The sequence below is a fragment of the Mustela nivalis genome (assembly GCF_964662115.1).
Source record: "Mustela nivalis genome assembly, chromosome: 9".
NCBI classification, from domain to species: Eukaryota; Metazoa; Chordata; class Mammalia; order Carnivora; family Mustelidae; genus Mustela; species Mustela nivalis.
The window spans coordinates 106,829,420-106,840,931 of record NC_139028.1 but is presented as its reverse complement, the minus strand read 5'-3'; the positions used below and the strand labels follow the sequence as shown (position 1 = coordinate 106,840,931).

Sequence of the window (11,512 nt, the reverse complement as noted above, 5' to 3'; positions counted from 1 at the left end):
TAAAAGTCCAGTTTCACCGTTCTGCATAAGACATCTTGTTTTCTCAACATCTATTAAAGAGACTGTCTTTTCCCCATTGTGTTTTTTGGTGCCTTTGTTGAGATCTGTTGACCATGTATATGTAGGTTTATTTCTGGGCTCTGTATTCTACTCCATGAGTGTATATGTCTGTTTTTCTTTCAGTACTGTACTCTTTAATTACTATATTCTATAATATATTATAAAATCAGAAAATGTGATGCCACCACCTTTGCTCTTCTTGCTCAAGATATTTTTTGGTTATTCATGGTCTTTGGTAGTTACATAAGCATTAAAAAACATTTTTTAATATTTCTGAGAAAAATGACATTGGTATTTTGATAAGGGTTTCAAATAACACCTCAATGCCTTCTCCTTTCATCACAATATTCTTAACATTTTAAAATTATTTTTTATAAAGATTTTTATTTATTTTATTTGAGAGTGAGAGAGCAAGATGAAGAAAGAGAGAGAGAGAAATAGCAGGGGAAGGGCCGGAGGGAGAAGGAGAGAATCTCAAGCAGACTTCCTGCTGAGAACAGAACCCACCTTGGTGCTGGATCCCATGACCCTGAGGTCATGACCTGAATGGAAACCAAGAGTCAGATGCTTAACTGAATAGGCCACCTAGGCTCCCCAACATTAAAAAATAAATAAATAAAAATAAAAAAAAATTCTTCTATTACAGAAGTTCTGTAAGTACTGGATGAGAAGGATTTGGGGTGGATTACACAAATCTCCAGCATTTCCTCACATTCCCTTAAAGCTCAGTATGTAGGTGGAAAATAGGTTGCTCTTAAGGAGATAGTGAAGGAAAATTTAATCTTTTAGGTTCTTAGAAGCAATATATATACTTCTATATTTTATTAAGCCCTACAGCTGCTTTTTAAAACTATGTTAATATTCAATTGAACCAATATTTTATAATAGAGATTATAGTTTGATCACTAAAGCAAGTCAAGCTAATATAAATAAAACTTCCTTCGCTGTTTTTGACCAGAAAAAAAGCTGTGCTGTTTAAAAAAAGCCAGTTCCCCATGCTGCTCCTGAAGCAGCCCACTCTCCCTGAGCACTGATTTGGGAAATACAGGCCAACTCAGATTTCCGATTGAGTTAACCAGACCAGTTTTCTCAGGGCTTCTTTCACGTCCTCATTCCTCAGACTGTAGATCATGGGGTTCAACATGGGGAACAGCACAGTATAAAATGTTGATACCATTTTATCCCTCTCAAGGGAATAGCTGGAACTTGGGCGAGAGTAGATGTAGAGAATGGAGCCGTAGTACAAGGTGACGGAGACCAGGTGGGAGGAGCAGGTGGAGAAGGCCTTGTAGCGGCCCTGGGTGGAGCGGATCCTCAAGATGGCAGCGATGATGAACAGGTAGGAGGCGAGGATGAGCAGTGTGGGGGCGATGACGTTGGAGGCCAGGAGGAAGTACAGCACGGCCTGGTAGCTCTCTTTCACATCACACGCCAACTTCACCAGGGGTGGGACATCACAGAAAAAGTCATCAACGACATTATCACCACAAAAATCCAAGGTGAATGTGTTGCTGGTGAGAATTATTGCATTGACAAAACCTCCAGTATAGGAAAATATAACCAAAGAGATGCACAATGACCTTGACATGGCCTGAGCGTAAAGCAGGGGGTTGGAAATGGCTGCGTAGCGGTCATAAGCCATGGCGGCCAATAGGTAACACTCACTATATGCCAAGCCAGCAGAGAAGAAGAACTGAGCTAGGCAGCCAGCAAAGGAGATGCTTTTGTCTTCAGAGATACAGGTCACCAGGATCTTTGGGGTGTAGACAGAGGAATACCAGAGATCCAGAAAGGACAGATTCCCAATGAAGAAATACATTGCTGTGTGTAGCCGGGAGTCATTACAGATCAATACCATGAGGGTGGCATTTCCTACCACGGTCAGAGAGTACACGCCAAGGAATACCACGAACAGGACCAACTGCATCACTGGGTCCGTTGTGAAACCCACTAGGATGAACTCAGTTACTGTATGATTGCTTCTCTCCATGGTTTAAGGAGACCTCACCTGCAAATTAAAGAGTGAAAAGTTTAATTCCCTCAACCCATACTACAGGAATGCAATCTCTGTGATAAGCCTGTGAGATACAGTCAAGATTATAAGCTGTTAGGGCAAGTGAGACCAGAGCAGGAATTTTGCCTGACAAGGGCAGGTGATGGGAGCATTAACATATTCATTTCAATGAAGTGCATTTAATAATAGGAAAGCTTGAGTGCTCTTGGTTGCTTACTTATTTTTCAAGAAAAATATTTCTTGAGGTCCAGGTGCCTTCTTGGCGTTGGCATACAGCAGTGAGGACGATAGGGTTGACTCCTATTCTACGAGGACTTAATTTAGAGTCCTACATGATGAATAAACAAATATATGTGGAAATATTTTCAGTTAATGTTAGAGATATTAGGAAAAGCAAACTAGATGGTGTGGTGAAAATGAACTGGGAGAGGAACTAATTAAACTTAGACCCTGAGAGGAAACAGTCTTTTCTTATTTCCCAGCTATACATGGACAAGTTTCTCAAAGCCCATGAGGATGGGAAAGTCCCTGTAGTTTAGAATTGGTGACATTTGAGAGATGGCAGAGTATACCACCTGCAAATATGCCTTTTTAGCACATTTTTCTTTTTCATTAATGTTGTAGCATGTATCATTCCTTTGTTTTAATTGCCAAATAATATCCCTTTGTATGGATACACCATATTTCATTTACCTATTCGTCAATAGATACATGTTTTATTGTTTCTATTTTTTGGCAATTATGAACAATGCTGTTATGGGAATCCTTATACAAGTTTTGTAACGACATATGCTTTCATTTATCTTGAGTAGATATCCAGGAGTACAATTGTTTAGTCATCTATATTTAACATTCTGGGACTTTACCCAGCTGTCTTCCAAATGAATCCTGCCATTTTTCAATCATATCAGTAAAGCATATGGGATCCAATAATTCCTCATCCCAATACAAGTTATTATCTTTTTGATTTTAGCAGTCCCATTGGGTGTGAAGTGGTATGATATTGTAGTTTTGATTTACACTTTCTTTTTTTTTAAATGGTTTATGTATTTATTTGAGGGGGCAGGGAGGGGCAGAGGGAGAGTGAGAGAGAGAATCTCAAGCAGACTTCCTGTTGTGCACAGAGCTGGGGGCGGGGCTTGATCCTATAAGTCTAAGATCATGAGCTAAACCAAAATTAGAAGCCAGATATTTAATTGACTAAGCTACCAGGTGCCCCTTGATTTACATTTTCTTAATAACTAATAACATAAAGTGTATTTTCATGTGCTTATTACGTATCTTCTTTGGAGAACTATGTATTAAAATCGTTTGCTCATCTTTTTATTAGTTTCTTTTGGCTTTTCATTGCTGAATTGTAATACTTCTTATACATTCTGGATACACGTCTTTTATAAAATTTATTATATGCAAATTTATTTTCCCATCCTTTGTCATTTTTTTTTTTTTTTACTTTCTTGATGATATCCTTTGGCATGCATGAATTTTAAATTTGATAAAGTTCACTTAATCTTTTTTCTTCTTGCTTGCCCTTGACGTCTTATTTAAGAAACCATTGCCTAACCCAAGGCACAACAGTTTGCTCACTGTCTTAATTACTGAAAATCTTGTAGTAAGTTTTTTATCTGTTTTTTTAAAAATTAAATTATTATTTTTATTAACATATAATGTATTATTTGCTCAAAGGGTATAGGTTTGTGAATCATTAGGCTTACACACTTCACACCACTCACCATAGCTCATACCCTCCCCAATGTCTGTAATCCAGCCACCCTATCCCTACCTCCCCTAACCCCCAGCAACTCTCAGTTTGTTTTGTGAGTTTAAGAGTCTCTTATGGTTTGTATCCCTCCCAATCCCATCTTGTTTCATTTTTTTCCTTCCCTACCACCTAAGCGCCCCCCCTACTCTGCCTCTCAAATTCCTCATATCAGGGAGATCATATGATAATTGACATCTTTCTCTGATTGACTTATTTTGCTCAGCATAAAACCCTCTGGTTCCATCCACATCATTGCATATGGCAAGATTTCATTTCAATGACGGCTGCATATTATTTCAGTGTGTGTGTGTGTATGTGTGTGTGTGTGTATCACATCTTTATCCATTCATTTGTGAACAGACATTTCTGCAGATGGTCAACAGACACATGAAAACGTGCTCCATATCACTCAGCATCAGGGAAATTCAAATGAAAACCACAATGAGATACCACCTCACACCAGTAGAATGGCTAAAATTAACAAGTCAGGAAACGGCAGATGTTGGAGAGGATGCGGAAAAAGGGGAACCCTCCTACACTGTTGGAGGGAATGAGAGCTGGTGCAACCACTCTGGAAAAACACTGTGGAGGTTTCCTCAATTTGGAAATAGAGCTACCTTATGACCCAGCAATTGCACTACTGGGTATTTACCCTAAAGATAAAAATGTAGTGATCCGAGGGGGAAGTGCACCTGACTGCTAAAATACTTATCTTCCTTTAGCCTCCCCCATAGATTTTAGTTATTATTCTACAGTTGTCTTTTTTTGGTTCAACTCTGTATAAAAACATTTAGGTTTTGTTGCTTCTCGGGGTCTTCATTCCCTTGTGAGGGCTCCCATGTCATGTAACATTTATGTTAAATACATTTGTATTTGTTTCTCCTATCACTCCGTCTCCTGCCAATTAAATTCTCAAGCCCAGTCCCAACCCTAAGGTAAAATTTTGTGTCTCCTACACAGTTTTCCTCCATGATCATGGAGCAACCTCTCTCCTCACTTACTGTGAAGAAGTCTTTGGCACATTTATCATATATCCCTCGGAGAGAAACAAATTGAGAATCAGAGAGAAATTTCAGTGTGGACACCAGCAAATCAATCCATCTGGTTATGTCAGGTAACAAAATAAGTGATGTCATTGTAAATCTTTTGGGTCTAAAGCCTGGGACTTGACATTATTCTCCATGGAGAATAGTTTTATAACTAGCCATGAACAATGCTTAAAAAGACAATTATCCCACCTTGATATTATTTGTAGTAATAGTTCTCAGTTTAACTATTTGAATTTTAAAATTAAAATTGAATTTATCACATTGAAAAACATCCACTCTATAACAAACATTTAAAATGCTTCCCTTATAGTCCTATAATGAAATTTATGGTTAATAAACCTACTTGTGTGCATATGTGCACATATGTTTATATAACATGTAATTATAATTGTAAAAGTGACATAAAAAGAAAAGTAGCTCATAATACAACTATTACATGGTAATAATTATAGGATTTTTTCTGAAATAGTGTGAATTGTAATATGTAAATCCTGCAACATTTGGTGAAGTGGTTATACATGTATGTAGAATCATCACAAAAGTATTAGTGATCCAAATATCAGAACTGGCATTTCCATCAGTGATAAGATTTTTCTGACAAGGAGAATCATTCTTGATACAGTTCCAACAAAATAAATGACACTCGTCCCTCAATTTTGAATTCCTAGGTGAGTTGATTTATAGTATAACCTTGAAAATACAGTGTTTATTTGTAAAATGGAGTAGATTTCAACCTCACAAAATTACAAAGCTCTTTTTTCAATGCACAAATGTCCATCAAGACACTGTAGAGAGTATAGCCTTTTTTTTCTCTGGATAGGACTGCCCCCTAGGTGCAAACCATTTTTGTCATTGTCTATTGCTTATTAAATGGGCCTTTGATCTTTGTGGCAGTCAAAAATCCAACTGGACATTTCAGAAATGTTCCTTAAAGGATGCTATCACTTTGTGAAGAAACCACACTCCACAGCTTTGTCTTTTACTCTGTGACTTATTATAGGGTCTTCTGGGAATTATGTGAAAAAATAGAATATCTCTGAGTAGTAAATATCTATTTTTCATAGGCATACTGGGTCACTGGAGCCAAGCAGATATAAGATCTCACTAGGTTGTAAGTTTCATGAGAGCAGGAAGTTTTGTCTGTTTCATTCATTATTATATGCCTTGTGCCTAGAATAATAACTGGTATGTAATAGACCTACAATAAATATTGAATGAATGAATGAATGAATGGGCAGCCCTGAGTTGGAAAAGAAACAAACCAATAGAAATGAATATCTGGGTGGCTTCTAATTATGTCATTTTCCTTTTAAACCATCAGCAGAATTGTTTGATATCCCATGTGCATTTTCTGGCATGAGTAATCTTTGCCTTCATCTTTGCAAACAAAAACAGGAAAAAACAAAGGAATCTGCCTGCCAACAGCTTTGCCAAATATTTCTTTGCCTCAATGGAGCAAGTTTGTGAAGATTTTTTTTTTTTTCACATAATCAACAGATTATCCATTGTGATGGACAGGAAGCCTGATTTTACAATGAGAGCTGAGTGGTCTAAACCAGAGATACCCAGGATTGCATGGAAAAAGCGTCTGACTTTCAGGAGATTAACAAAGGTTCAATTTCTCCATCACTAGCCAATGTTGTAAAGCCTCCATTTCTTCATATATAGAGAATAACTTATCTCTCCTTTGGGTTGTCATAAAGAAGATAACTCAAGTAAGGACTAGGCACACTACCTAGCACATCATAACCACTCAGGCAGCCAGTGGTTCTCAAATTCTGAGCCTGTAAAAATCACCTGGCCCAGCTCCAGAATTTCTAATTTAGCAACCTGTGGGTGGGACCCAGAAACTTGCTTTCAGTAAAGCAGCCCAAGGGTTTATATTGTACATTGTCCATAGATCAAGTCTGACAAATGCTGAAATAAATACCATTTATATTCTTCTTCTTTTCTTTTTAAGTAGGCTCCACACCCAGATGGAGCCCAACAAGGGGCTTGAACTCATGATCCTGAGATCAGAACCTGGGCTGAGATAGGGATTCAGGCACTTAACCGACTGAACCACCAAGATAAGATGTCCCTCAGTTACATTATTCTTATTCTTTATCATGAAGTCTGTCTGCCATCATAATGGCAGAATGTGAAGAATTGAGGAATTAAAGATGTGTTGCATAATGTTATACATAAAGAGATGAGCAATGAACAGATCTACTCTGACTGCCAGTGCTAGGACAAAAACATTTTCTTGGGATGAGACGGCTTGAAGAATTGTGTTCTGTTTTGTTAATCCAACTGCAGTAATCCAGCTGTGCTTGCTAACCACTGAACATATGATTCTTCTAACTGAAGTTATACTTTTGTATGATAAACTAAATAAAGCATTTCCATCCCTAATTACCAGAGCATCAAGGTTTGTGGTGAGCGATAGTTCCTTTTGTCTTGTATTCTTCTCAGAAATATCATATGATGTGATGCTTTTGAATTAAAGCATATCAAACTGAAAGAAATGTGAACTTTCTGGGATGGCTTTAGCCCTAAACAGTCTCTAGTAATCTCAGCTACTTCATCTTGCTGCCCCAGCTGTTTTGTAGATATTAACCATGCTTTTTTTTTAAAAAAAATTATTTTTTATAAACATATATTTTTATCCCCAGGGGTACAGGTCTGTGAATCGCCAGGTTTACACACTTCACAGCACTCTCCAAAGCACATACCCTCCCCAATGTCCATAACCCCATCTACCTTCTCCCAACTCCCCTCCCCCCAGCACCCCTCAGTTTGTTTTGTGAGATTAAGAGTCTCTTATGGTTTGTCTCCCTCCCAATTTAAAGTGGTTCCTGACATTAACTGTTTGTTTGTGCACTGAGGTGTTTCTTTCTCCTTTGTCTTTTTTTTTTTTTAACAATATTAATTGCCTTTTTGATCTCTAATAGTAAAATATGCTCTTTCTTCTTGTGAACTTGGCATTTCCAGAAACTATAATAGGAAGATAGTGAAGATGTTTCAAAGGAGCCCTTTCTTTAACACTTATGATAACTTAGTATGTACATGACCTTTGTCCTGATTGTGAGGAACAAGTAAAAAATTCCGTCTATGACTAACATCTGGATCAGACAACTTACCTAAAATTCTCAGCAATGCCATCACCTCAACAGAATTCAAATATGCTTGCCTTGGAAACTTTTATAATAGCTTCTGTATCCCTAGAGTTGGACATTCCTGTTACCCCTCAGGATTTCATAAACTTGAGCAAATAGTTAACCAGACAATTAAAGAAAATCGTTTGTTGACAAATGGGGTATTGTCTTATAATGGAGAATTCTTTTTTTGAGACTACAATTCCCTGGTGAAAATGTAATCAGTCATAATTTGCATCCTCATTTTCTCTTGATTTGTGTAGAAGCTAAACTGGACATATATGTGCACATATATTATGTATGTAAATATATATTCATATACATATAGATGCATATTAAATCATATTTGCTTAATAATATATTTTCCTTAAATATTGAATACCTTTCTTTTGTTCTTCAAAATCCATTCTCTGCCCTTTGAACCTCCTCCTTGCTCCAGGATACTCAGCTATCTTAACTGCATCAGCGGGCTCCTTTGTGCTCTACTTAATGGGTTTAGCCAGTGGTTGTCATTGGTGGGGAAAAGATTGAGGTCTGAGTGTTTTTCTCTGGTCTACTTTCTTGCAAAGATGCCACAGCTTGTTGCCTTCCTGGACTTACCAGGTGATTCATTTTGAAGCTCTTCTTCCATTGCTTATGACCTCTGTCTTCAGGCAACTTCAAAAATAGAAAGAGGGGCACCTGGGTGGCTCAGTTGGTTAAGCTTCTGCCTTTGGCTCAGATCATAATCTCAGGGTCCCAGGATCGAGCCTCTCATTGGGCTCTCTGCTCCATGGGAGTCTACATCTTCATCTCCCTCTCCTCTGCCCCTCTTCCTTTTGCTAATGCTCCTTCTCTATCTCAAAAAAATTAAAAAAAAATTTAAAAAAAAGGTTATAGTTCTCAGAAGTTACAACACTATTCTTCAGGAGTTCTCTATACTCTGTACCCTCCCGAAACTAATCAACTTGTTGGCTATCTTTTACTTGCCAGGTACTGATCCTGCATGTAGACTTACCTAATGCCTTCTTCATGAACATGGTATCTCACCATGCATCACTTCTAAGAAGAAATATATTAGATGGCAAGGGAATAGTAACTATCTTCTCCAATTCACAGAAATAATTTGTTTTACTTTTTGCTTTATCATTCTAAAGTGATTCTATAGAAGTTCTCTGTACACACATTTCAAGTGTGATTGGCCTGATCAAATCGTGGAAGAGCTATATGAAAACTCATTCATGGTTGTTGAGGTGTCCTCTGAGTCTGCTGCATGCTTTAAAACAGCAGCCAATATATGGTTCCATCTTGCTTTATCAAGAATATACATGTCTATGAACCAAGGGGATGAGTTGCCATGGCCCCTGTGGTGGCCAGGAAAATGAGCCTTTCAAGAACAGGGAATGTAATTGTGCAAAGGTCCTAACTGCTGATCTCTGAAATACATTTCCCCATTTGTATCAAGGTCATGCTTCCCACAGACTGCTCCCAGCTAATTACTGAGAACAACAGGGATACCAAGGCAGGACTATCCTTCTTAGGCACTGGATTGATGGCTAATTTTGGCTCAAGTACTTACCTTTGCTGAACTTACCATGAACTGAACAATGGCCTAGGATGCTTTTGCCCATCCTTCCTTCCCTCTCCCCTTCACTCGTGCTCAGACTTTCCTCATGATTGAGTGCCACTTTTTGCTTCTTCTGGCTCCCTCTCCACTTTATCTTATACAGACACAATAGTTTCCCCTAATAAAATTCTTGAACTTTTAATTCTACCTTAGTGTGTTCTCCTTGGAGGACCCTGGCTACTATAGCCTATTACATCAAATAACCCAGGAGAATTTAATAACCTTACCCATAACCTTATATTCAGTTTATTTAGAATCTATGAGCACAAAGGTGGAATTCCCCAAGTAAATGTCCTCAATGCTCTGGTTAATTGGAATCTGAGACTCTACACTAGCCATGTCGGGCTTCTCATGAATTGATCATGAATTGACAGTGGTCACTCCAGTGGGCAGGGTGATTGACCTCAATAACCAGTGAGGAATTACTAAGTGCTACAATATGATATCAAGAATTATGTTTGGAACCCAGGGGATTGAACACTATTTCATAGTATCTCCTTGGCTTTCTGTTTGAAAAGTATTGCAACCAAATAAAACAAGATGATCTAAGACTCAGACCTAATAATAAGAAAATATGGACAGTTTACCAGGTAAATCTGATCTGAGGTGTTGAGAAAAAGTCAATAAGCCAGAGTAATACAAGACGAAGGTATATAGGGACTTTTAAAACATTTTTAATTTAGTTAAACTTGTATATCAAAACAGTACAACTTAGAAACCACTTTCTTTCAAACTTTAAACTTCACTTGGGATTTGAGTAAATTCCCTTATAAATTTATAGTGTAATTAATTATAAGTTAATATGGGAGATTCTTTTGCATCTTCGCAACCATCAACTGCAGGTGAAGTATTACCAACTGTAATTTGAAAACTTACTGCCTAGCTTACACTTAAACATATGCTAAAACATTTTCTAAAACATCGGTGCCACAAATTTAGTTAAATTTGTGTTATGTTACATCTTTTAAAATTATTCTTAGCTGTACTTTATCTTCTCACTAGGGTCTTGGTAAGTTATTTCGACTTGATTCTGGAGTTGAGACCACTTTTACATACCTAAAATAGTATGCCTCTCCACTTTGGCCAGTGAAAGTTACAGCCTCTGGTAGATGTTAATACTTATTTGGAAAAAAGGACTTGATTGTTTCTTCTAAACGGATTAAAATAGGAGTTCTCAATAAGTAGCTTGAACATCTTTATTAGAGTAAAAATCAGATTTTATGACATTAGGATGTTTCAAGAAGGGTTATTACATCAGTTCTACTTTTTGTAACTGATGTGTCCCTCTGGAATAATGTATTTTCCTTAAGGAACATTAAACACCTGATTTTCTGCTGCTATGGTACACCAATTAGATCTGTTCACACTACTTATGAAGAATATATTTTATAGGAATTTTACTATTATTAATGGGAAATAGAGAGCTTTTAGAAAAGAGTCTGAGTTGGCATAAATAGAACCGTTTTAGAACACAGTCTAAATAAAACATTTTGGAATTACACTGTTGTGCTCTGTCTCTATTGGGGTACTATGTGTTACAACTAGTACTGATTTTATACCTTGCATTTATTTTATGGGATAATATGTGTTTTTGCTGGTGCTGATGGGTCTTTCCTGGTCTGCACCGAGTTCCTATATTTTGGAGGACTACTTGCTTGAATGTCACTTTCCTGTTTGTTTACCATTGCTTTCATCAGTAAAATATATTTATGTTTTATTGATATAAATTATATTTATATTGCCTCACTTTTACAAATCAAAATTAAATGCAACTCATCATATTTATTCTTTTGTTTTATCACCACCTGTGTGTATCACCTATATAAATATTTCTCTTTTGAGTAATGGGTAGTTAGTCATAGACTTTTTTTCTCAAATGCTTCA

The 11,512-nt window shown here is 37.2% G+C and overlaps 1 protein-coding gene across 1 annotated transcript; it reads right to left on the bottom strand.

The window, feature by feature from the left end:
- Positions 1 to 1,114: 1,114 nt before the first annotated feature.
- On the bottom strand, positions 1,115 to 2,050 carry LOC309872900 (olfactory receptor 9G19-like; the record flags this gene model as incomplete). Its single annotated transcript, XM_082747868.1, has 1 exon — positions 1,115 to 2,050. The coding sequence occupies one exon, from the start codon at positions 2,048 to 2,050 to the stop codon at positions 1,115 to 1,117; it is 936 nt and encodes a 311-aa protein (XP_082603994.1).
- Positions 2,051 to 11,512: the final 9,462 nt, after the last annotated feature.